The sequence below is a fragment of the Lepidochelys olivacea genome (assembly GCF_965140295.1).
Source record: "Lepidochelys olivacea isolate rLepOli2 genome assembly, chromosome: 1".
Classification (NCBI taxonomy): domain Eukaryota; kingdom Metazoa; phylum Chordata; order Testudines; family Cheloniidae; genus Lepidochelys; species Lepidochelys olivacea.
In genome coordinates, this window is record NC_140411.1 from 293,502,157 (window position 1) to 293,529,614 (window position 27,458).

Below are 27,458 nucleotides of genomic sequence, written 5' to 3' on the forward strand. Positions count from 1 at the left end.
TATTTAGAGAGGTCTGAGAAGAAAATTGCTATTCTGGCTAAAATAATTATTTATTTTTAGGCAGAGATCTTGTAGTGTATGCCTGCCTAAGCAATGCACTGGAACTGGAGAGGGTGTTTAGAAATAGATTATTAAGGCTATGAAATGAAGATAGAGCAGAGATTTTTCCAGCGATGACATAGGGTCCAGGATGCAGTTCTAGGATTGTGTTAAGGTACAGATGGTTGAATTTTTTTTAACATGACTTTTTTTTTCCCTTCACTTTTTTCCTATTTGTTGACAAAAAGATTTTTTTTTCAAAGCAGTAAACATTTGTATTTCATTTTGAAATATTTTGTTTATAAATTTTTGGCTCCCGTCCCCTTTTCTTAACTTTTATATTTTTTTTCACTGGAAGAAAAAACAAAACAAGAAAAGCAATACTTCCTTTCACCTTTCAACACTTAAAAAAAAAAAAAAGCTTTCCCCCTACAGTTCTCCAGTGGCGGGGAGAAAGAGAGAGGTGGGAAAAAATGAGAGGGTGAGAATTTCCCCTCTAGCCAGAAAACCAAAAAAATGTATTTGAATAATTTTTTTTGGTGAAAATTTTTCATTTTCAATGAAACCCCATTTTCCAAGACAAAAGCTTTGGTTGAAAAAAACGTTGACTAGCTCTAGTTAGGAATTTCATCTGCCAAAGAAGATCAGCGAGAGGCAAGATTGTTGTCTTACAGTTGGAGAGAGGTGTCTTTGAATTGATTTTGAGTGCTTGGAGCTCCAAAAAGAGAGAGGTTCTAAGAAGGACAAGGGGACTTCTAGTGTTAATCAGACTTACAGAGACTTTGACAGGGGACAACCTCATCAAATATGTTAGCCTGATGCCAGGTGTGAAAGTAACATTCTGCACTTACCTTGATTCACACCTGCTGAAGATGTATCCCACAATGCTGACATATAATTAAACTTATTTAATGTGCAAAGTGACTAAAAACAGAGACCTCAGAGCTCAAACCACTATTGCTAATCACTTTATTGAAGGAGCAAGCAACTGAAATCTGACATTGCATAACAAAAAATGCTCACTTGTTCTTAGAAAATCATCACATCAGAGATGTGAGCAATAAAGTCCAGCCATGTATTATTCTCTGAATAAAATATGTAAATGAAGCAATATTTTAAGATATGTAGACATTAGGGCTGTCAAGCAATTAAAAAAATTAATCATGATTAATCTCATTCATTGATTAATCTAGCCATTGATTAAGCACACCGTTAATAATAGAATACCATTTATTTAAATATTTTTGGATGTTTTCTACATTTTCAAATATATTGATTTCAATTACAACACAGAATACAAAGTGTACAGTGCTCACTTTATATTTATTTTTGATTACAAGTATTTGCACTGTAAAAACCAATAGAAATATTATTTTTCAATTCACCTAATACAAGTACTATAGTGCAATCTCTTTATCATGAAAGGTGAACTTACAAATGTAGAATTATGTACAAAAAAAACTGCATTCAAAAATAAACAATGTAAAATTTTAGAGGCTGCAAGTCCACTTAGTCCTACTTCAGCCAATCTCACAGACAAACAAGTTTGGTTACAATTTGCAGGAGATAACGCTGCCCGCTTCTTGTTTACAATGTCTCTAAAAGTGAGAACAGGTGGTTGCATGGCACTGTTGTAGCTTGTGCTGCAAGATATTTCCGTGCCAGATGTGCTAAAGATTCATATGTCCCTTCATGCTTCAACCACCATTCCAGAGGGCATGTTTCCATGCTGATGACGGGTTCTGCTTGATAACTATCCAAAGCAGAGCGGACTGACACATGTTCATTTCATCATCATGAGTCAGATGCCACCAGCAGAAGGTTGATTTTCTTTTTTTGCTGGTTTGGGTTCTTGTCGTTTCCGTATCTGAGTGTTGCTCTTTTAAGTCTTCTGAAAGCCTGCTCCACACTCTGCTCATCCCTCTCAGATTTTGGACGACACTTCAGATTCTTAAAACTTGGGTCGAGTGCTGTAGCTATTTTTAGAAATCTTACCTTGGTACCTTCTTTGTGTATTGTCAAATCTACTGTGAAAGTGTTCTTAAAATGAACATGTGCTGGGTCATCATCCGAGACGGCTATGACATGAAATATATGGCAAAATGCAGGTAAAACAGAACAAGAGACATACAATTCTCCCTCAAGGAGTTCAGTCACAAATGTAATTAATGCATTATTTTTTTAACGAGCATCATCAGCATGGAAGCATGTCCTCTGGAATGGTGGCTGAAGAATAAAGGGGTATACTAATGTTTAGCATATGACATGTAAATATCTTGCAATGCTGGCTACAAAGTGCCATGTGAATGCCTGTTCTCATTTTCAGGTGACATTGTAAACAAGAAGCAGGCAGCATTATCTCCTGCAAATTAAACCAAACTTGTTTGTCTGAGCGACTGGCTGAATTAGGGTTGAGTGGACTTGTAGGCTCTACATTTTTGCATTGTTTTATTTTTGAATGCAGTTATTCTTTTGTACATAATTCTATATTTGTAAGTTCAACTTTCATGATAAAGAAATTGCATTACAGTACTTGTATTAGGTGAATTGAATACAATTATACAATAATTTTTTTTACGGTGCAAATATTGGTAATAAAAATAAATATAAAGTGAGCACTGTACAGTTTGTATTCTGTGTTGTGACTGAAATCAATATATTTGAAAATGTAGAAAACATTCAAAAATATTTAATAAAGTTCAATTGGTATTCTATTGTTTAACCGTGCGATTAATCGCGATTAATTTTTTTGAGTTAATCGCGTGAGTTAACTGCAACAGCCCTAGTAGAAATGCAAGTGTATTAGGTGCAAACTTTTGTAAATGTATGGTCTAATTTTCAGAAGTGCTGAGTGCCCATATCTTACCTTGCAGTGGGAACTGTGAGTGCTCAACACTCTTAAAATTGGGCTAGTATTCTTGAATAATGTGTGGGGAAAACATACTTTAGATCAGAGAGAAATCAATATTGGATATATTACTAAGTAACTATATTCCAAACCAACATCAGAAATCGACTACTGTAAAAATCATAAATATTGCAGGGACATAAAGAAATAGAAGAGAAGTATTACAGGGGTAGAGAGAAATCCATATCGAGTGTGTTTATTTACATTCCAAAACAATATTAGAGAGAGCCTGGAGTCAGATATTCATAATTTTCCATTTAATCTAATTTTGCATCATGGCATCCAAAGTTTAGAAGAAAAAAATCAAACATCATGTTTGTGGAAGAAGAGAAGACATGATGTCCAAACTCACCAACTGGCCATGCCAAAGGGTGGTCAACAGGACCAACACACTAAACTAAATAAACACACTGGTTCCTGTGTATTCGGTGACCCTGATATTTTTACCTCTGTCTCCCCCTCTCTCTCACATACAAATGTTGAAATGTTTCTAAATTCATTACAGCAGCTGCGAGGGGCTGCATTAATTTTATTTGTATTTTAATTTATAAAATAAGCCTATCACAAACTCTCTTGGCACATGGAATAAAAAATACATCAGCTAGATGACTTTACATATGGACACACTGTTGGCAATTAAAGGAACAGACTCCTCCATCCTTGTCCACTGCTGCTTCTTGATGAAGTCAGCTGGGGATCTACAGGTCCCTGAGATTGTATACTTTACTAACAACAGTAGAGCAAACGCTATCTGTTACAAAGACCGCTAAAAGCTCCACCATCTCCTTTGTATGTTTATCCCTGCCAGTCAGCACTTTCTCTGTTTGATGTGGGTTGAGTTTCAGCCAGACATCTTTCCTCCACTCCCCAATCTTAACTACTAATGGGCAAGCTGAAAAACACCCCTATCCAGATCTAATGAAAAACAGATGCATCTGGATATCACTGCAGCCGAGAGCATCTCTCTTTCCCCTAGTGATTAGAACAGGAAAAGTGACTCAGCTGAATCTCATGGCACTTCACACCAGGGAACCTTTGGGGGCAGAAAAACAATCACCCAACACTTCTCTTTGGGTCCTCTTGGAGACAAAAGAATGGAGCTACTCCAGCACTACTTCCCCTGTTATTGGCAGGGTCCAAAGCCTTATCCACGTTGTAATCAATGAATTCAAATCAGCAGATAGATCTAGAAGAATTAGCTGGGTACCTTGACTTTGTCCAGTATTAGGGGATGATCATCAAACAATGAAACCAGAGCTATGTCAGTACCAAAATCTGGTCTAATACCACACCAGGTGGTGTCCGTGAAATCTGCGGACTCCAGTTATTGCCAAAGATGCCTTGCCACAAACTTCTCAAGTATCCTAAAAAATGAAGGCCAGAGCCAGGGTGATGATTAGCAAGATGTTAAGCATCAGGAAGTAGCATTAATATTTCCACAGCTATTACTGCTGCAGTCACAACCTCCTTTTTTGCTGCTGTCACTCTCTACGATCCTTATATCCTGGAAGGGAAGGATGATAATGAATAAGAAGAAGCAGCGTGAGAGGGTTGAGAATGAGTCCCCAGATCTGGCAAGAAAAGGAAAATGGAAAACCAAGCCTGATGTTAGTGACAGTGAAGCGATAGCTATGTTGGCTGATGATTTGTCTTCCTGAATCACAACAGATGCATAGGCACTTTAGGCTGCAGCTGAGGGGAAAAAACCAGAATGAGTATTGCTGTTTGTGCTGCTGCTAAGGTTGAAAAAAAGTACTGCCCTCCTGCTAGACTATCCTTCCTTCCCCCCCTCCTCTTCCTTCTTCCAAATGTTATGGTGGGTTCGGACTAGAGCCCACCATATTTGTGATGAAATGGTTTTGATCTTGAAAAATGGCATATACTGTATACTGCAGTTTAACTGATAGACTACATACTAATAGGGTAGCTGCGGTTAATGTGGGGACACATATCTCACACTGATTTCCTTTGCTGTTGCCACTGGTAAATTTGAAATATGTCCAACTACTGACATTGCAAGCCAATAGAGCCTAAAAAAATGACTCTGTTCTGTCATGTAAAATAATTTTAGAAGTTGCTTTCTTCTAAAACTGAACAAGGGGCTTTATTAGAAAAGAGAAAACTGTTATCCCTAAAGCTACTCTCTCTCTCTGCTTCACTGCAGAGCTCCTACCTAGAATATTCCCTTTCTGATTATAGAAACAGTACACATATCTTCAGTGTCTAGCAATATTTTGTGGTTCATAGAAAGAATGTGATCATAACACAATTATGTGCAAATACTGTAGCAAAATATTAGACACAGAAAAGAGTGATTACTCTTTATTACAGTATTATTGTCAGAAGATTTCTTTCAAAGCCTATGGGCAATCAATTTTTTTTAAAAGAATTTTTTTTGTCATCTGAGCACATACTTATCAGAGCTGCTCCCGGCACCCCAGTATCTCATCATTAAAATTGCAGTGTACACCAAATACAGTTTTTCGAGATTAAATGCATTTCATGAAAAATATATAAATCCTCATGTTATAAACAAGGTAGTAATGGAGATAGGGTGGAACGTTTCTGTGTGCAGGTTAGATTCTGGTACTAGCCACTGTCAGAGACAGAATGTTGGATTGATCTGCTATAACACTTTCTCTGCGCCAAAGAAAACTGATCCCATCATACAACACGAAGCACTAGGAAGTTGGCTGCAAGAGATACTGTTTTCTTGCACATATTGCCTACCCCTACTCTCATTTTGTTCAAGTACAGCCCCTACTGTGGAGCCACCAGTCTTCACTGGCTATCAGAATAACTGAAAACCCTAAAAATAGCTTCTGTGCACATTGTTGCATGTAATGGATTGTATTTAAATTACTATGCGCTGGGTGTGTCCACTTCCTTCTACTTACAATACTTAATTTATTTCAGGCCAATTTGGGCCCAGAGCTGGTTGTTGTTTATCTATTTATATAGTACCAAAAGTATACAAAGCCTAGAAAAAAACATAATTGCCCCATAGAGCTTACACTATAAGTTTAGCTAAAGCAACACAAGCAATAATCACAATCACAGGTATAACAGGATAAAGGGGAATCAGACTGTGGGGTTGCTTGTTAATCTATATTCTTATCTAATTGGTTCTACTGGTTTTTGTTTTGTTTGTCTGTCGTAATACTTGCTTGTATGGTGTTTTTTGGACTTGGCTGGCTTGAGGGCATGCAAAGGGGTTTGCTGACAGTGCTGAGCAGGACTTCATTACAGAGTGTGGACTGAGCCTTAGCACTTTGCCTCTGCACTTCTTTCAGCAGGACTGAGTCCATAGGCAGCCCATCTTCATTACTTAAATGTGCAACATCTAGAATCTAAATCACATACGTAATTAAATGCAAAGCCCTTTGTTGATACAACTGAATACCAAAAACTACAGAAATGCAAACTGTAAGGTTCCACTGGCTATGTTAGTTCAGCCACATGGCACATACTGGGCCTGATTTCCAACCTGGCCTTAACTTCCTTTTCACACCTGTTTTGTACCTCACTTATTTGTAGGTGCAATTTAGGTCACTTAGACATTTACTAGATCTTCAGGTGGAACAAGTACATAGGGTCTGCTCCGCAGACCAGTGAAATCAATGGAACAATTCCCAGGGACTTCACTGTGGTTTGGATCAGGCTAGGGTCACAAGCCATCTGGTTTTTGGCTGGAACACCCAGTCGAAAAGGGACCGTGCTGGCTCCAGTCAGCATCGCTGACCAGGCCGTTAAAAGTCCAGTTGGCTGCCAGCAGCTGTGAAGGCAGGGTGCCTGCCTGGCTCTGTGTGGTTCCCGGGAAGCAGCTGGCATTTCCCTCTGGCTTGTAAGCATAGGGTGGCCATAGGGGCTCAGTGTGCTGTCTGTGTCCCAAGCGCCAGCTCCGCAGTTCCCATTGGCTGGGAACCCTGGCCAATAGGAGCTGCGGTGTCAGTGCCTGCAGGCAGGAGTAGTGCACGGAGACACCTGTCTGTGCCTCTGCCTAGGAGCCAGAGGGAGATGCCGGCTGCTTCCTGGGAGCCACGTGAGGTAAACGCTGCCCGGCCGGAGCCCGCATCCCCTCCTGTGCCCCAATCCCCTGTGGCAGCCCTGAGCCTCCTCCCGCAGCCAAACTGCCTCCTGGAGCCCCCTCCCACACTCTGAACCCCTTGGCCCCAGCTCAGAGCCCTCTCCTGCACCCCAAACCCCTTATCCCTGCCCCACCCCAGAGCCCTCACCCCCTCCTGCACCTCTGCCCCAGCTTGAGCCCCCTCCCACACTCCGAACCCCTTGGCCCCAGCCCAGAGCCCCCTCCTGCACCCCAAACCCCTAATCTACAGCCCCACCCAGAGCCCATATCCCAAAGCCAGAGCCCTCACCCACTCCTGCACTCCAACCCCCTGGCCCAGCCCGGTGAAAATGAGCAAGTGAGCGAGGGTGGGGAAGAGCAAGCAATGGAGGGAGGAGGGATGTAGTGAGCGGGGGGCGGGGCCTCAGAGAAGGGATGGGGCAGGGAAGGGGTCTCACGGCAGGGGTGGGGTAGGGGGCGGGGGCAAGGGTGTTCGGTTTCCTGCAAACAGATAGTTGGCAACCATAGATCAGGCATGCAGATATCTGTTTCTAAATACAAGTAAGTTTAAATGTCAGAGCGACACACACCAAATCTGAATGTTGGACCCTGTGGACATACATTTCTAATGTCAAGCTATGAAACAGTGTAGCCTTAGCCAGATTTCCACAAAGGGCAGGAAAGCTTGTTTGAGAAGTAAAGACCACTATAGAAATGTTCTAAAAAGTCCACACCAATGCAGATTACCATTTTCAAATCGATTTACTTTACCTGTTTAGTTCATTTCAAGTTTCCATAGGTGCTGAGGTTACTGAGAGAAATGGTGAGGAGATAGAACAGCATGAAATGTTTTTTGAGGACAAGGAACTTGTCAACATAACCCTTGAAAGAAGAGGGCTTCTGCACACAGACTGTAGTTATTTTTTGTGAGTGGCTGTTTGGGAGCTGGTTGCTCTGTCTCTTTGTGTTCTGTCCTGTTCTATTTTTGTACCCAGCTGCTTGTCCTTGGACATGTCCCTTTGGCTACTCTCCTTCAAACTTTTTTTTTTGAGGTGCCTCAATTCACTTTTGTGGGAGAAGAGATACTACAGAAATCTTAAGAGGTTAAATCCTTTGTGAATCATGGCCCCAATCACATTTAAAGCAATATTATATTATTAATAACAATATCTATCACAGTATCATATTTAAATACATTTTGGAGATGGGGGAGCCTCTCCTCAGTTAAGGTTGCAACCATTATACAGCCCTATTTTAGCATCTGTGTAGCTTGAAAATTGCCAGACTTACTCTGAAAGCAAAGGAGAATATTTGTGCAGAAAAATATCAAATGGTATTTGAATTATAGGTCATTAATTAGGTGATTTTGTCAAACGTTTCTGGCTTCCACATGGTAACGCAACAGTTCTTTAGCCCAGTACAGAAGGGTTTTTTGCCTTTGTCCCACAAGATTCCTCTTGTGATTTTTTTTCAGTTGCTTGTCAGCTCCCCTCACTGGCATGTTTGAAATACCGTACACATGTTTGCAGAGCAATCTTCTGCTTCCTGAAGGCTCTTCTGCTTCCACATAGGGTTTTGGTTCATTCACTGAAGCATTAATGGAAAGCCGGGGATTTCCATAGTCTTCTGGTTTTCTCCAGCACTTCCCCATAGAATGGTTTTAGTGCTAAGATAAAGAGGTCGCAGCTCCCATTTTCAGCTCCGTATACTTGTAGTCTCTCTCCACTTGTTGCAGCAACGCTAGGAAGACTCTTTGTGATGTTTAGTAGCCTTTTACAGTGAATGAACTGGCTCTTTAGGATCTCACTGCCAGCTTCTCCTACCTCTTGAGTTGCCCAGTAGTGAAATGTCAGCCAGGAGCCAAGATTGGGTCAGTTGGAGGGGAAGAAAATGCTTGAAGTGTGGGACTTATATAGCAGTAGGCTCTTTTTGCCCCTACTATCCAGGTAGTGTTCCTAGCTTGTACGGTAGACCCAAACTGTGCTTGCCATCATTCAGCATCTGTGTTACATCAGTTGTATGCCTATTTAACTGAAATGACATCAGTGTAATACTGATGTAATGAAGTGGAGAATTGGACCCCATATGTCCAAGATGCATGATTTCCCATGGTCCTGAGTCCTACAGTTCTCACCAGACTGCTCTCTATCCTCTAGCACTATTTGCAGAAAACCTCAAGAGTACCACCCTCCCTCATTCCTGTTAGACTTCTCCCCAGGAAACAGATAGTAGTCACTAAGAAAAGAAAATCTCAGCCTGTCTCATACTCAGAGGAGTTAGTCAGTTCCCCTAAGTGCAGCAGAGGGAGGAGAACTCTCCTGCTCTGACTTGGACCAATCTGAATCTGATGATTCAGGTGCCTTTTCTTGCCGGACAAACAAGTCAGTGAGTTGGTGGATCTTGTTCATTAAAAATAATTAACCCAGCCATGCAACTTCCTTCAGTCCAAGACCTCTTCAAGATGAAGCAAAATAAAGCAGGATACAGTGCCTTTTAGGTATCAGAATTGATGGAGAAGATAGTGGACTTTGAATAGGTCAACCTGGAAAAGAAGAGGTCCATCATCAGTGTTACCCAAAAATGATACCAAGTTCAATTGTGTAAAACCACCAAATCTGTTTTGGTTCCCAAGGCTGATGACTCCTCCTTTCACCTCAGTCAAGACCAGTTTCATCATAGAGAAAGCTCAGTTCCTGTGGATGGAACTAGAAATCCAAAGGAAGTTTGAGCTTTCTAAAATGGGCTTGGAATCCTCCTGCATTGCATTATAAGCATCTTGTAGTCTCAGCTTGCACAGCCTTATCCATCACTCATTCCCCACTACACCCACAGAGAAAGAGATCTTCTAAAGGAAGATTCTAGATAAAGGTAAGAGCTATTAAACTCATCCTGAGTTTTCTGTACTATGCAGCCTGTGACATTACCAGGTTCTTTGCCAGATCCATCCTTTAGCACCTCAAGGCAACAGAATGAGTGTTTCAGGTTTGTAGAGATGTATGTGACCTCCAGGACCAATATGATCAAGAGACTCTTCAATGGGGTGAAACTTTTCTGAGAATTGTTCGAGAAAATGATTAACGATTCTTCAGACCTGAACAAGATAACAGCAAATCAACCCTTTTCTAGAGACTCCAGAGTGAGTGATAAATCTTTATACCACAACTTTTAAGTTTCAGCCATTCAAAACCATTTCTCTTTTTGTCACTCTTGCTCCATCGATGCCAGAAAATATTTTCCAAACCACAACCCACATGCTGCTTTCCCTCTCTGAATGAAGCTCTTTGGCTCAGGAGCTCATCCCTGTAAGAGGAAGATAGAAGAACTTATTCAACCTCGAGCCAATACTACTTCAGCTAGATGGGCTCTTGAAATAGTTGCAGTAGGACGCTTCAGAGAATTTCAAGATTCCACTCCTCTCTCTGTCCTGTCATCTCCTCTTCCCCAGGACCTCACAAAATGACTGGCATCTCTGGACAATGCAGCAAAACTCATCACCTTAGAGGCCATCATTACTATGCCAGTATTCAAGAAATTCTTAGGTTTCTAGTCAAGATCTTCCACAGTGCAAAAAGAGAACAGGAGGTGTTTTTTCCCCTAGCCTGGGACTTATCAAGAATGAACCTAGTAGTTTGCAAAGCCCAATTCTGGTTGGACACTATCACTCAAGAAGTTGCCTCTCCAGATTTTCTTTGTTCCATTGATTTCAAATAGGCTTACTGTCATATCTGTGTACATCACCGATGCTACCTGCCCTTTGCAATTAGATGACAACATCCAGTTTCAGGCAGTGCCCTCTGGCCTGTTCTCCTTCTGCCAAGTGTTTAGAAAATATAGTATGTTGATTAGCTTGTCTCAGTCAGGAAGGCATCCATATTTACCATTACTTGGATCATCCCAGGATCAGAGTGCAATCATAAGAGGTAGCTGCTTTTTGTACCAACCTGCAAGATTATCCAGATTTTCAAGAACCACAGATTCATAGTCAATTACAAGAAGAACTCCTGAATTCAGTTTCGGAACTGAATTCATTTCTTTTGTACAAACCTCAGACTGGCCCGTAGGCCCGCAAGATTGAAAATCTTATCAAGGTGTGTGACGAACAACAGAAGTCACCTCACCAATGCCTTTCATTACCAAGTATGATAGTGTCCTCTGCAGAGACCAGGCCATATCTCCTTCTGCAGAATTTTCTAATTGATGGTTGAATTATGAGAACAGGAGTCAGATCATTTGCTCACTCTTCCTTTTGCACTAGAATTATCGCTTCCCTCATGGATATCCCCTCAACACCTACGTAAGAGTCTATCTCTGACCAGTCCATGATCAATGAGATGGCAACTTGTCAGGATGTGGCGCTCAGATGGGTTACCACATTAATTAGGGCAGATGGTCATTCCAGGAATGACATCACAGCCTCTATTTCTGGAAGTTAAGTGGTAAAGAATGTGATATTTAACCTGTTCCCAAGAATACTACCAAAACCTAAGACCATCCATGTGGAAAGCAATAACAAAACATGACAGGAAGACAGTGAGATTTTGTGTCTGCTACTCACATCCTTAAACATGGAGGGTGGATAGGTTATCTTTTTTTTTAACATGGGCAATACTGACATTTTTTTTCCTCACTTCCTTCAAATGGCTGAGATGGTAGCAGCATCAGGCTGGAATAAGCAACAGTAATCTTAACAACTCTCTACTTGCTCAGACATCCATTGTGTGTAAACCAACTGTGGATTTTGCTGGTCTTTCAGATTCTTATTTACCAGGGCCCCTTGTGTGCACACACTGAACTTTCCATTCTCTGAGACTTGGAACCTGCTTGGACCTGGAGCCATATTATATCTCATAGATCTTGGTTCAGAGTTACGGGAGGGATGGAATTTTCTAGGAAGCCTCCAAGTAAGAGGCACATGAGGGAATATGGAGGAATTTGTATTTGTGCTGTGTGTGTGTGTGGAATAATGCTAATCCCATCTTTACATCTTGGATCAGCTACATGGTCTGATACAGTTTTAGGTGGAAAGTTCTTCCATCTTCCTTTGGTCCTCTTCCATAAGGACCTGAAGGGCAGGGACAGGGTAACCGTTTTTTTTTTCTGTTCACCTTCATGTTCTGCTACCTTTGCTGCTTCCTATCAATATTAGACTGATGGAGTGATGGATACCCATGCAGGAGAAAGGTGAAATTAGTTTCATTTAATGTAATTTTATTTTCTCTAAATGAGTATCTGCCACTCTGTCAGAACCCACTAGTCTTGATTGAGTCTGAAATTCCCCTTCTAGCAGGGGGAGCTCTTTTTTCCATACGTAAGTGGAGCTCTGGAAGGAAAGACAGAGGCAAACTATCAAAGCATTTCAAATTGATACTTGTCATTGTTTTTTGTTTTTGTTTTTTAAATTTCTGCCTGGAAATTTCTCTGTTGTTTTCTAACTTGTTCTCTAGTTCTCATATTCCCTCAGCTATGGCAGTATTCCCAGGAGCCAAATATGAGTGCACTACTTCAAAATGCCAGCTGGGGGAGCTGGCAAACAAGTTGGGGGGGAAATCACAAAAGGAATCTTTGCCTCTGAAGCTTGGGGCAAAGGCAGAAAACACCTCATACTGCACTGACAGACCAGGAGGTACCCACACAGAGAAGCTAAAATCACAGGTAAGGACACCATTTATATTTTTGTCTGCCTCTGGCTCATGTAGCTTTTTACAGCCCTTTCAAACTTCCCATTGAAACTTCCTTTCAAAATTGTGATGCCATCTATATTTGAAGAAAATAGGCTGTGATTAAGTCCAGCTGATTCAGAATTTTTATTGGGGATAATTTGGGGCACAATCCTGCTTCCATGATTTCAGCTGAAGTAATGGATTTAGTTAAAACCAAAAGCAACAATAACATCAATTTATTTTTAAAAGGAATGAATAAGTATACTAAGTGACTCTCAACTGGTTTTGAAACTGTTTTTTCCCCTTTAGAATAATAGATGTCTTCAACCCATGTTACATATTTTTCATGTAATTATAATGTTGTTTATAGGTTAGAGCAAGAGATTTGGCATTAGGAAACAAGTTCTGATCCCACTGGTTTGCTGGGTGACCATGGATAGGTCAGTGTGAGACCTCTCAGTACCTCTATGAGGCCGCTCTATTCCCCAGTGTTCCCATGTGCAAAAAAGCAGAAAACACGTTGCCACCTTTGTCTTCAGTTTGAAGAGATACTCAGGGGGAAAGGACTATAGAAGTGAAAACTATTATTAGCATTTAATTAACTGTTTTACAGTGCAGTTATGCAATGTTATAATTCTACTTTGGGCTTCTGATCGCAGCATAAGCCACATATATTCTTGTGTTGCACTGTTGCATTTTTATGTTATAGAAAAAAACGGAAGGATTTATTGAACAATTGATTTTTATTTACAGTTTTGTCATCCAAAAAGGTGCTCTTAGTACTAATGTGTCATAACAGTTCTACTACGAGACTTTCATTTGTATGCTGTGCCCTAGGAACATACAGAATACTTAGCCATTATGTGTGTGTGTGCACAAGCGTACTCACACAAAGCAGAAACATTCTAATGGAGTTACTTTCTGGAAGAAGATGGAAATGAGTTACAATGAAAACATTAATTCGTTAGATTCCTCCTTGATGTGACTCCACTGTCTTCAGAGAACATACCGGAAGGATGTTTATCTCAGTGAATTGTACAAGCTAAGGTGATTTTGTAAATGATCCGATTCAAGCAAGTATACAAATCAGAGACAAAACAAAACACTCCTCCACCCCTCTTCCCCCACCCTTATATTTGGTTGCTTGTATTTTAACATTTAGGGACATAATTAAAACTCCAAAATCTTGAGTTTATAAGTCAAATCTTAAATCTCATTGCAAACATCTTCAATGACAGGCTGTATGACCTTGATTCTTAACACCAAAAAATATCAGGCAGTATATTAGGCAGTACCTACATAAAATGGCCTGAGTTTTAGAGGTGCTGAGCATGCTCAGTGTGTCTGAAAATCAATCCACAGGCCACTGATTTAGATACCTAAATGTGGATCTAGATGCCTAACTTTGGGCATCCTATTTTGAAAATTTGCCCTAATACTTCATATACCTATAAAGTATATGTATAAAGCTTAGGGTTTCCTATAGCATACGCCACAATAGAATTGAGTGTAAGGAGAGTTCTCTTCTGACTATTCATCTGTTCAAAATTCCCAAACTGGTTTATGCTTTTTTTCTTTATCTACACATGGGAAGAACACACATCTTTCAGAAAAATAATTCTTACTTGTCTCTTTCTTCTATATCACAGGTCTTAATAATTACTTATTTTCAAAGGCCTTTCAAGTATTTGGCTTGTCAGAATTAAGAACTGTTGATGTACTTGTATGAAATGAATGTTAGTGATCCATTTCTGTTTGCTTTTGCTGACAAATAGAATATTTTGCTAAATTTTAAGTATGTTTAAATCTTTCCCCCTAACATTACTGTGATTGGTTTTTCTTATTTTTTGATATCATGCCTTTTTTGATACAGGAAGCTATCTTTTCTCAAAAACATTTTTGCGGTCATTCTGTATATTCCATGAATCCCAGTTTTGTTTGATGTAATTAATTCCATAACAATGTAGTACCTGACATATGTTTGTTTCTTAGGCAAACGTGTAAAACTCTTCAAGTTCGAATGGAGAAGTAGAAAAAGGAGGTTTCTGCTGTGCCTGATGACAATTTTTGATTTTTACACACACACAAAATATCCTGGCTCCATGCTGGAGCACTAGTTGTGATGAATCCTAGGCTTGGTCGGATTCTAAGGAAGGGCCAGAAGGTTCGTTGAGGAATAAAGAGTCAAAACCACTCCAGAAATGTGTTCCAGCCCTGGTTTATTACTCACACAGCAGCAGGTGTGTACAAATACAGGTTTCCACAGTCTTAACAGGATTTGCTGTACCTTATTCTTTATTGTAGTTGTGTATAGTGCTCCATGAACCTTGAGTTACTGAATAATTGGGTGTATCTTCAGGAAAGATGATGTAATCTGCTGCTAAACAGTGTAGAGGTGTCAGCCAACTGCCTTCTAGGGTCTTTCCTCTGCCTTTAATGATTTTTCCTCTCTTGTCCTGCTCTCAGAGGTAGAGCAAACTCCTTGAATTTGTGTTGGTCAAGAATATACCAAGAATATGTACCAATACTCCACTGGAAGGGACTCAGGCACTCCAGAGATGAGAGCAGTTTGAGAACTTACGTAGAACAGAATAGAAGAATGTACTTGACATTCTCAGCTAGGTATTTTATATTTTCATAGGAAGTAGCTCTTCATCCTGCACTGGATCATTCAAACTCCAGAAAAAGTTTAGCATAAGGCAAATAAGGGGCTTGTATTATATTCCTGAAGACTAGTAGATGTTGACTACTTTTGTTTCAAAACAGTATTTTAGATAAAATACTATGGAGCCCTGTGCAGTTTCCTGAAAAAATATGCAGTGCTCTAAAATGAATACCGATTTGTCTATAGTCCCAGCTTTAACAATGGTTTGGTACATACTAAGTACGGATGGACTGAGTGGCAAAATTCAGGTTAGGTGCCAAACTTTCCCAAAATTCTGACTCTTATTTTTATCTGGGGTTTTGATTTGGATCAAGTTTGCCGGAAGCTGGGAAGGAGCAACAGGGGATGGATCACTTGATGATTACCTGTTCTGTTCATTCCCTCTGGGGCACCTGGCACTGGCCACGGTCAGAAGACAGAATACTGGGCTAGATGGACCTTTGGTCTGACCCAGTAGGGGCATTCTTATGTTCTAAGTTTTAAAGACAAGAGCCCAATTCTGCATTCCTTACACATCAAACTTTCCCCATTGACATCTCTGGGTGCATATGTAAAAGTAGAACTATACCCTAAAATGTCATGTTGGCAGTAGTGTGCACTCAGTCTACAATACATCTATTTTCTTCATAATGGAAGGCCCTAAAGAAAGGAATTTGTGCAAATCTAATCCTTGACCAATCCCAACTAGAAATAATTTATTAAAGACAGGAAACGTTTGATGTTTGGTGTCTTTAAAGACACTGGGAACTTTAGAGCCATTTGGATGTATTGGGAAATGTTCTGTTTCGTATACAGACTAAGCTTTATCTACTAGTTCAAGCACAGAATAGAGCATCAGGAGATCCAGATTTCTCTCATACTGATTTACTGTGGGATTATAGGGAAACTGTTTAGACCAAAATTTTCAAATTTATGGGCCAAAATTTTGGAAAGTACCTAAGTGACTTAAACAATGAGGAGTCCTTGTGGCACCTTAGAGACTAACAAATATATTTGGGCCATAAGCATGCATGGAGTGGAAAATACAGGAGCAGGTATAAATACATGAAAAGGTGTGAATTGCCTTACCAAGTGTGAGGTCAGTCTAATGAGACAATTCAATTGACAGCAGGATACCAAGGGAGGAAAAATAACCTTTGAAGTGGTAACGAGAGTGGCCCATTTCAGATAGTTGACAAGAAGGTGTGAGTAACAGTAGGGAGAAATTAGTACTGGGGAAATTAGTTTTAAGTTTTGTAATGACCCAACCACTTCCAGTCTTCATTCAGGCCTAATCTGATGGTGTCCAGTCTGCAAATTAATTCCAGTTCGGTGTTTGAAACTTTTGTCCTTAACATCTCTGCATCCATCTCTGCGTAGTTTTTTCACTTCTAAAAAGGGAATAATAAAATACTTATCTCACGTGGGGGTTATGAGGCTTATTTAGTTAACCTTTATAAAAAACCTTAAGATTCTCAGATGCAAGGCATTATAGAAATACACAGTAGTACGGTTATATGAACGAGTGCCTGCCAATCTTATAAGCTGATCTTTTTCAGAGTGGATGAACATGCACAAGTGGTAGTACAAACTGTCATCTGCTTTCATGAATCGCATATGAATGATAGTTTATGGCAAGCACACTGTATGGATTTCAGGGTTCCAAGAAACAGTGCTTTTTCATCTGTTCAGAAGATTTGTTTCTAGCCTAGATCTTCATTTGCAGAGTGCAGGAAACTAAAAACCATTGACAGATGCTTCTAGTTGTGTGGGCCGACACTGATTCTGAATTCTAATACTACTATTAGGCTTTTAAAAGAAAAACATGGTTATTCCCATAGAAATGTGTAACTAGCACAAGCCAGTTGGGTCTATTCCCTGTTAGGAAAAGTTCACAAATGAATTGTTTTTCTGAGCCTCTTTTATTAATATTTTTGGGAAATGTTAATGCCTTACTATGAACAAGAATTAGGAAGCAGAAAAGGAAGGAAGTGTTCTGTGTCCACATAAGAGAGGTCCTTCTTGTTGCAAGATTACAGAACTCTGCTTCCATTCCCAAGTATTACAAAAATAAGGCATAGTTCTGTAAAACATTATTTACATGAATAAGGATTGGCATTAGAGGGTCCAATAGACAAGCATATATGAATGTTATCATATGTAGAAATAGGTTAATTTAGCATATTTACCTTATCATTGTGTCTCGGAGAATAACATGAAACTCGGGGTACACAGCCAGGAATTTCTGTGAAATGTCTCTTCCCTTATTTATTTAGTTTAAGGGGAAGCTGGTAAAAATTCCTATATTTATGTTGCCTAATGTTATCCATTTTAAGAGATCCTTGCAATTTTTTCTTTTAAGAAGGTCTCATAGTTCCATTGTTGGCAGCAGGCCTTAGAGATACCCCCTGTCAGAATATCAGGCAAGTGCCTTTTCTTTGTCCCATGAAATTCCAATTAGATTAGAGTGAGAAATAAAGTATTAAAAATCACTAGTTCCCTCCTTTCACTTGTGTTTCTCAGAAAGCTGTTGATGGCCTGCCAAAATCACTGAACGTTCCCAGGCCAGACCAATGGAGAAGCAGTTCCTACACACTCCTTTGGGAACACAAGAGGGTTGGCAAAGGAGCTGTAGCAGGGTTGGAGAGAAGGAGCTGTGCTGGGTCCCCCAGATCCAGAAATGGCCTTACTATTCCATTAAACCTCACCCTGGGAGTAGCATGTGGCACAGAATCTCCACCAACTCCTGGGGGGTCGGAGAGAGAAAGAGATATACCGCTTTAATTCTGCCCCCTTGTGTATATGTATTATAATATAGTCTTTAACATTATAACATACTATTTTGTCACCACACAACATCTGCTTTATTCAATGCACAGGATAGGCTCACAGGGGCAGCTTTAAAGTTGCATAGGCAATCCTAAATCTGGCAATTCATAACTTTTGAGTGCTTGACTTTGCAACCTAAATAACATACTTTTAATATAATTATTGTCTGTATAATATGCATTAAAAATCAAAAGATCTGTCTGTCAATAAGCTGAAGATGTTCAAAGTATTGTAAAAAATAGCTAATGAACACAGAATGATTTCAAAATATTGTGCACTGTTGTCTGGCTACTTATCTTCTAAAATTATTAAACTATTAAGTAAGAATAATTAGATGCCTCAATGACACCTATAAACCACCCTATGGTTAGCAAATACATATAGATGTATTTACCACTCTGAAATTAATAGGTATTTCTATAAAAGAACATGCTGTATCACATATGGACTGGATCCTTCAACCCTTACACACACAGGAATAAATGACCCTAATGCAAATTGTCTCACTGAGTAAAGAGGAACTAATCATGTGAGTAAAGGTTGCATTTATGGGCTTGATCTTACTGCCACAGGTGTAGAGAAGTGTAAGCCTTGGTCCTGGGCAAGCAGGAGCTGTTATAATGGGGATTCATTCCCAGGGGAGGGAAGATGCTGTTTGCTCTATACCACAGTCCTGGGAATTTCACAAGTGGAAGGCAGCTTTAATTTGTATTCAGGTTCCAGGGCTGGAATCTGCCCAGAGTCTACCCAATCAACTGGTTGTGCCTCCTCCTGGCTAACAATACCAACTTCTTGGGCTACACAGGATAAGTCTGAGGATCAGCTTCATGGCATCTTCTGAGGCCTGGTCTATATTACGCGGTTAGGTCGACGTAAGCTGCCTTGCGTCGACTTAGCTATGGAAGTGTCTTCACTTAAATTTGTCTCCTGCCAATGTAAGTGCCTCTCTACGTCAACTTAGTAACACCACTTTTTTGTAGGACGTCTTTTTGAGTTTGAGATCATTGAAGATCTCTTGGTGAAAGTCAGGGTGGTCTCTTGGCATACTGCCTATCTTTCCATGTAGTGGTTATGGCTGATGTAATTAGGATGACGCAATGTTAGTGTAGACACCGTGTTGCTTATGTCAACTATTACTGGCCTTCAGGAGCCATCCCACAATGCCCCACACTGGCGATACAATCGATACAAAGGCTTCTGGGAGGATGTGCCGACACAAAGAGCCAAGTGTGCACAAACCAAGCGACATAATTTTGTAGTGTAGACATGGCCTCAGTTACTCTGGCAAGAGATGGTGTAACCTAGGGCTGAATCTGACCCTAAACGTTTACCCACCCACATGAAGAAATGTGTTAAAGTTCAGTTGTATTAAATTATATAATGTTGTTTTAAAATAAAGCAAGTGAGTTCACGTACAATTACGGCCAACTTACAGCAGCCACTCACCAATTTAAATTAAAAAGTCTGCAACTGCAGAGTAATTATATTTTAATTACTCATTTAGAACATAGAAATGAAGTAAGTCTAATTCGTTATATTCATAATATAATAACCGTGTGAAAAAAGATATTAGCATAAAGGGAGCAATTATGTTCCAAGCATGAACAAATTAATTCAAATACATATTTAGGGTGTTAAAGGTGTTATGTCCTTTTTTCCACTAAGCGGTAGAAAAGTTAATGTTCAGATTTATTATTAAATGAAAAGTTGGTTGGAATTGATTTGTGCCCGTTTGGAGTTTAACTGTTCTCTTAGGATTTTAAAGATTGAGCATATACTGCTGTCAAACCTTGTTTTTCCATAAAAAAATATATATTGGCACAATACCTTGCCTTCCAGCTGCTCAAATGAAAAGCTTGCACACTTTCCAAAACCAAACATTTCTGTAAATAACACAGATAGATATGAGCTAAAATTTAACAGCTTACTGAGGAAATTGACTTCAGCATCCAAGGGATCTATTCTCCCCTTAATGTGTGTGTGTGTGTGTATAACTTCCATTAACATTAATGGATGATGTGTGCTTACTCATAACAAGAGTTGCATGCTACATAAAGGGAAATAAAGACCACTGTGTGCGTCACTCAGATTAACAGGATGTGACCTGTAAGTTAAAAGAAAAAAGGAGGACGGGTGGAGTAGCATCAGTGCTGGCACAGGAAAACAGTTAAAAATGCCCGTGAAATAATAGTAATGAAAAACAAACTAAAAAAATAAGGTCAGTGAGGCTTGATTTCATCTTCCGAATAAACATGATTGACACCCAGTGCAATAGTGTTTTGACGTACTGTACAACTGATTGTCAGAAAGATTTATTATAACACTGTCTATCCCGGTATCATAACGCTAGTGGGTGCAACCCAGATGCAGTGGTAGATTTTTTTAGAAGTCTGATGCCTGTCTTTAGACAATTGTGTGCCCAATTACAGCAACTGTACATCTGCTGTGAAAACAGCCATGTAGATATGTAACTGACCATTTGGGTCTGAAAATGCTCATTTTGCTTGAACATATATCCCTGTTTGTCCATGAAGTGCCTTAAACACCTTTGGTGTTACAAAAATAATAACTAGAGTTTGCATGTACATTGCTACACACATTCAAAGGCATTTGACCTGGAAATCTGACTATAAAATCATTGTATCTCTAGATCAACTCATATAATATACGTGTATTGGAGTAGTACATGTGATAATTTGCAGAGCCACATGATAAACTTAATATTATTGTACACCTTCAACCATGTCAAAGGTGTAAAACATGACCCTGCTACTGTCCAACTGCAAATAGTGTTAAACAAGGTTCAGGATTTCGTACACAGGGACCTTAGTATACTTAGTCTCAAGGCAAATACACTAGGAAATTCATGCCAGTGGTTAGAAATCTGTTGACTGAAACACACAAAGGAAAAAAAATCAAAACCAAGCAAAAAGCACTGAAAAGGAAATTGAGAGATTGAGCAAAACAAACTTAATTAAAATATATCAAATCCTCTTTTTTAGAGAGGGTGAATATTGGTTAGAGTCTCTTATTATGTCAAACAGTCCTGTTTGGTGGGGAAGAAAAGATTAGTTCTGTTCAATTTCGAGCTGGGAATGATAATCACTTTCCTGCTTTTGGCTTAAGACAAAAGCAGAAGGGAGAGAAGACACAGGATAGTAAAGATTGGGGGAAATATGATTTTTGTTGATGTCCTTAGGATACAGATCAGCTGATCAGTCGTAGATGGATACTCTGGGCTGGCAAGTTGGCCACAACAGCTGTTGCTGTGCACCCTGGCTTGCCTCACTGGATAGAAACATCATCTAGTTGGTCTGGTCAGGTTCCTCTCTTTCACTGGTCCTTCTTGGGCCAAGCAGAGCTGAACAGACATCTTATCTCCCCGTGCCGGTGCCTTGCATTATAGTTGATTTCAGGATCAGGGGAGAAGCTGAGAGAGAGAGGGACAGGAGAAAGGTAATGGGGGATGAAAAGAGATAGATGAGAGACAGGAAAACAGAGGAATCTCACAAGTATCAGGCTGGGCTCCTTGCTGGCGCAACGGTGGTGGTTGAGCACCCTCCCAGGAGTATCAGGGTCTGGGTGTTGTGGCAAAAATCCTTCCACCACAGCCACAGTGGTGATAGAAGTCTTTTTTTTCTTTCTTTCCCCAAGCTTCTTTTTAGGGCCCCAGAAATAGGTCATGGGTGGAATGGTCCCATCCGCTTATTATTTCGTCTATTAATTAGGCCTAATTTTCAAAGCATCAATTTTGGTCCATTAATTTCCGATTCCCTACTCCTCTTGTTTACCTGTCATAATTTTAACACAATCTTTGGGTGGTCTCAGTTTAAGTTAAGCCAGTCTTTCTGTCTCCTTCTTAAATGTTTTTTTAAAACAGTTTGGTCTAACAGGCCATTGTATCAATTCATGAACCCTTTACTCACTTTCCACTGGTGTGTTTGCTGTGATGCTAAGCAGATTGAGGTCTCTGTACATCAAATCCCCAGCCTTGCTTAACAGTGTTCACAGTGTCAGGGTCATATTAACCCTTTGACTTGGCCCATTTGTTCTATCTAAATTAATACATCATCTGTATTTTACCCAATGATCTGCCTCCTGGTTATTCATCCTTGCATGCCAAACCTCTCGGCCGTTTCAAAGGGCTGCTCTGTGTGGGGGTGGGGGGGGGGAGAATGCTACAGAAATATTTCCTTCTCTTCCCATATCTCCCATTCCACATAATATGGAATTCTTCTCCCAGATTACACTGGTCTGAGGTACTGGATATACAATATTCCAATTTAGATCAGCAACAGATTTAAAGACTCCTCTTTGGTGAATTTCAGGGCTAAAAATGTGCTTCACACTGACTGGTATGACTGCAAATCTGGGAACTTGTCTTTTCAGTAGTATAAGGTTTTCCCAGTGCTGAGGAAGCCAGAACAGAATACATATCAGAGTGGTTATCCTTTTATAGGGTGCATCATGATCAGGAGAGTCCTCCCACCTGTCCTGCATTGGCCCTGGTGCACAAGGTGTAAACAGCCATGGCCATTCAGTACCCACCCTCTTTGAGGATTCTAGCATTGCTGCTAGGGTTTTGACTTTCCCTGGCATTCCATCTTACCATTGACTACAAGAGAATAGGCCTGTTTAATTTACTACAATTGCCTATATATTTTTCAAATTAAAGTAGCATAAATCTTCCTGGGGAATGGATGTGGAGCAGGTATGCTGTGTTGGCCATTTTATTTTTTGAATGCAGAACACAATAACAGGTTGCCTGACTTTTGTATTATTTTTGATGATTTTTTCAGACAATTGTGCAGAATAGAAATAGTCATATGAGGCTGCTTCAGCCAGTGAAAACTCAGTAAAATAAAAGCAGTGTAATAAACAAACACATATCGTAGAAATCACAAAGCACCATTTTAGTACTTCTTTTCTAGTGCAAATTCTAGAAATTTCCCAATGTTGAAGGCAAAACTAAGTAATGAAACTCCTAAATCAATCCTTTTAAAATTCTGCTCAATGTTTCTGCTCTGCAGAGCTGACAAGAGCTGTATGCAAATGATTTTGCTGAGGGCAAAGGAATGCTTCATCATTAACAAGCATGACCCTTCTCTCTATAATCAAAATGTAAAACATATGGCCCTTGATGTTATAGACTGTGATTGTGACCAATCCAATGCATTGCTCCTGAAGAGTAGGGGTAGTGTCCCTTGACACAATTTTATATTAAAAAGTAACATGATCATTAATTGTATCCACTGACACAGCAGAAATATTCCTCAAATTAATATTTCTTTAATACGACGGGTTGTTTTTTAAACGTTTCATGTTTAAAATACAAATCAGACATAGGGGAAATCCAATTACTGTGAAATATTTTGTCTCTGACTTGCTTTCCCTGTGGTCCTTCTGGTTTATGTTAGCTTGGGTGAAACTCCTCAAGTGAAATTTTTGATAGTTATTGTGCAAACAGTGAATAATAGGGTAAACCTAGCTCTTGCTCATGCTATGTGGGCTTTTCTTCTCAGATGTTCCCTTCCCCCCACTAAATTATTGCTGCTTGCTAAAATGTAGTTAGTCTTTAACAGGATAATACATCTTAATACAGTATGAAAATATGAAGAAATAAGAAACAAATCTCCAAATCACCCTTCTGTTCAAGCCCAGCCAATAAAAGTGTTGTGAAATCAGAGTTGTTACAACAGATATCCTCGTACGTTACAGCTGATGGAGGTAGCACAGAGAGCTGCTGTAACAATTAATACTTCTGACTGTGTGGGGCCTGATATTTAGTAGCCTATGGAATTTTTTCAAAACGGAAAACCCCACATTTTTAAGCACAGCCATAGTTAAGATAACAGTTTCCTTCAGGTCCTGTGAGGCAAAGCACTGACTTAAGCAATGAGTAACCCATTTTCATATCAGTGGGACTAATCACTTGCTCATAATCATGCCCACATTTAAGTGCTTCTCTACACTGCAGTCTCATAAACCCATTTCCACGACATAAAACCAGATGCTATAGCTAAAGTTTTGATATGCTTTAATTTTCTTTTTCTTTACAGGTAACCCGATAGCTAAAGACAACTCAAGTCTATCTCAAGGCTGATAATGTTAACATAACAGGAATTTCATACCTCCCTCCAGGCAATCCTTGAAGTGAGTTTACACTGCTGGGGGGTATTGGCTTGTAATCAGCAACAGCTTGAGATCAAAACTACTGGAAAGTCATTGTGAACTTTTTTGTCACAGAGATTTCAACGTATTGAACTATGTACACTTACAAAATTGCACTTGCTGAGGAATTTATGGCTGCAGTATAAAGCGGGGATGCTTAGAGGGTGTAGAAGAGGCCGCAATCTTTCGGGTTCTCCACTCCAGACTGACGGCTTTTCATCTTTACAAAAGCAGTCTTTGAAATGTACTGGTTCTTTCCCTCTGCAATGTTCCCTGGTTCTATGTACAAATTGCTGGTGGGACTGCACGCTACTTTAATCAAATTTATGTTGCAGAACTTGTCCTCTGGCATAGCGCAGTTTTAGACATTTTTATTTGTATTTCTAATCTTGGATCTCTGAAAGGCTACATGTTTCAACATCTTGAAGTTGCTTTTGTTATAGGAATGGAAGTATATATCCATCGTTAATAATTATTGTTGACAAGTAATAGTTATCGGAATACATCAATCATATAAGAATGTATAGCCAGCCTGACATGTTTCCCTAAGGCTATCCTACTACTGTAGCTCTTTGGCAGTTTCATTATAAGTATTTTATACCTTTAAAAATATACATTTCCATTTAGTTTGAAGATGATGGGTGTTTCTGGTATGTCCTTTACTTTCTTAACCTTAAGTCCTTTCAAGTTGACAGTAAGCAGTAAATGACATTAGCTAGTCCCTTTTTGTAAAGGTAGACAGGGATGCATGCAAGTTTTACAATTCTGAGGTTGGATGGCATTCATTCAGAGTTTCTTTTAGTTATTTATTTTTTTAAACTATCTCTTGCTTGAACACAAGTACTATCTGGATGCTTATGTAGATGTCTGCTCAGTCTGTTAATAGAGGAAAAAAAATCTTTCCCTCCAAATCTGAAGTTCATAAATGTTTTGTTTACAGTTATCCAGTCCAGGTCTTCTGGGCCTTTCCATAGTCATTTTCCCAAATTAACATTTATTTTCCTATTTTCTATTTCCGTAGCAATTTTTTGTGATGTACTGTTCTATGAAAACCCTTAATATTTAAAGGCCTTAAACATATATGAATTTTGTTTCTGAGTTATTACAGAATGTATAATTTTATACTTCATTTAATATATTCAGTACCACTGGTAATACTAAGACAAAGGAACCCTGCTAATTGATTGTTGTACTGTACTGATGCTGCATAAGCATGTTGACCGGAAAGAGAGAGTGAGAGTTATATAGTATGCTGTGTTGTCTAAATAGAGACAAAAACCACAGCAACTCAGACCTAGTGAAAATAATTGTGTGGGCAGTCTCATTCAAATGGCCTGCATGGTTATCGGTATGTTAAAAAAGGGGGATGGGGGGTCCTTTTATAGTTACAAGCCATTGACATGGCTAATTAGATATAAATTGGGTTCCATGATGGATGAACACACTGGAGTGCTCTGGTTAGTCACAGTATCCTAGGCTCTTCTAAGATTATTTCATTAAACCTCCCATGTTATTGCAAAGGAGAGCTAAAAATTAATGATTGTTGGGAATAATTTGAGATTTACATCTTATCATTCTGCTGAGAAATAATAAAAAATGTTGGCAGGGAAAGATATTCTTTTCTGATTCAATTTTAATTTGGATAAACTGTAGCACCATTAGCTAGCTCAGTTTTTTCAAATGCATTAATATTGTATGGATTTGTGCTAAAAGAGCATCCTAAGGAGAAAAGTAATTCCTTTGTTTGGAACAGTACAAATTATAAATGTGTTATTTTGTAGAATATGAGTTTGACCTTAATTTGGTCAAAATACTGTATCATGCTTCTCAATATTTGTTTCCTTTGACTTTGGTCTTTGAATCAACACTGAAAATACAGTATTATATACAAGTGTAACACATGCTTATCAATAGGTGAAAATAAATGGATTTTCAAATATACTGAATAGATTATCTGCAGTAGATTAATGTTGTGACTATTCATAACAAGTGAATAAAATTGTGATATCAAATTGACTCCCCTGTATGGATATGCACTTAGAAGATCGGTTCTGTTTACCCATAGAGCAAAGGTTTTTATACCCAGTGGAAAAGAAGATCATGGACTATATTAATTTCATGTTTCCTTAGAAAAACTTGGAGCAATTCTACCTTTTTCAGTTTTCAGAAGGAAGGAGTTTGAAGAGATATTTTAGCATTGTTTTCTACAACACATACTGTCATGTTTCAAACAATAAATATTAGAGTTGAGCAAAATTCAGAATTACCATCCTGTGGGGAACTCTGACATATAAGCATTTGGTTTTGGGACAAAATATTAACATTTTTCACAGAAGGGAAATTCTGAAAAAAAATTGATTTGGACATTTTTGACCAAAACAAAGCATTTAGCCACTACCAAAAAGAAAATATTTTTGTTTTGGTCTGTTGTACTGACCTGAAACATTTTGTTATGAGTCAGTTAAACACTAAATTGCACTTTCTTATTGTGGTGCATTGCCTCATGGGAGTTGTAGTTCAGGAGCCTGATGCCCACATTTTCCCTTATGGACCAGACTACTTGGTTGGTCCACATCTCCAGAATCATGTGATTCCCACAATGCATCATGCAGCTCAGTCAGAGGGAAACCTGAATTGCATTTTGGAAGATGGAGTCCTCCAAAGAGCCCAGCCATATGAAAGAATTGGGACCCAAACTATAACTCACATAAGGTAACATTCCGATAGGAAAATGCAGCTTAATGGTTTGCTGAACTGATTCAAAACAAAATATATGGGGCCCAGCTGACAAAATTAAATATTCCAATTAGTGTCAAACTGATCTGAAATTAAATATTTCATTTCTATTTTCCTGATAGAAAATGTAAATTTTCAGGAAAATCTAATTTTTCCTGCGTCAATTGTATTTTTCTGTCTGCAAATCATTTCAACAGAAAATTCCCAACCATCTCTAATAAATATGAAATAACACTTAAAAGTATTGCAAGCATATGTCTCGTTAATATGTTGAATATTGATCAGTAAGTCACATATTGCTACTGCTGCTACTGCCATTTTTAATAGCACTGTAACCATTCATTACAATATGCTAGCCTAAGCAGTGACCCTGATTGAGACTCAAGGCAGTAAAGGTCCATCCAC

General features: G+C 39.2%; 1 protein-coding gene across 4 annotated transcripts in view; it reads left to right on the top strand.

Annotated features, from left to right (window-relative positions):
• The window catches only part of TAFA2 (TAFA chemokine like family member 2), a 295,636-nt gene extending 268,504 nt beyond the window's left edge, over positions 1–27,132 (top strand). For 3 of the 4 annotated variants that reach the window (XM_084625487.1, XM_084625488.1, XM_084625489.1), the window contains exons 5-6: positions 14,666–14,913; positions 24,206–27,132. In XM_084625487.1, the coding sequence (XP_084481613.1) occupies positions 14,666–14,677 (12 nt within the window). In that variant the 3' untranslated portion in view covers positions 14,678–14,913; positions 24,206–27,132. The remainder of the gene's footprint in view (positions 1–14,665; positions 14,914–24,205) is intronic. The other variant, XM_084625490.1, reaches the window with a different exon arrangement.
• Positions 27,133–27,458: the final 326 nt, after the last annotated feature.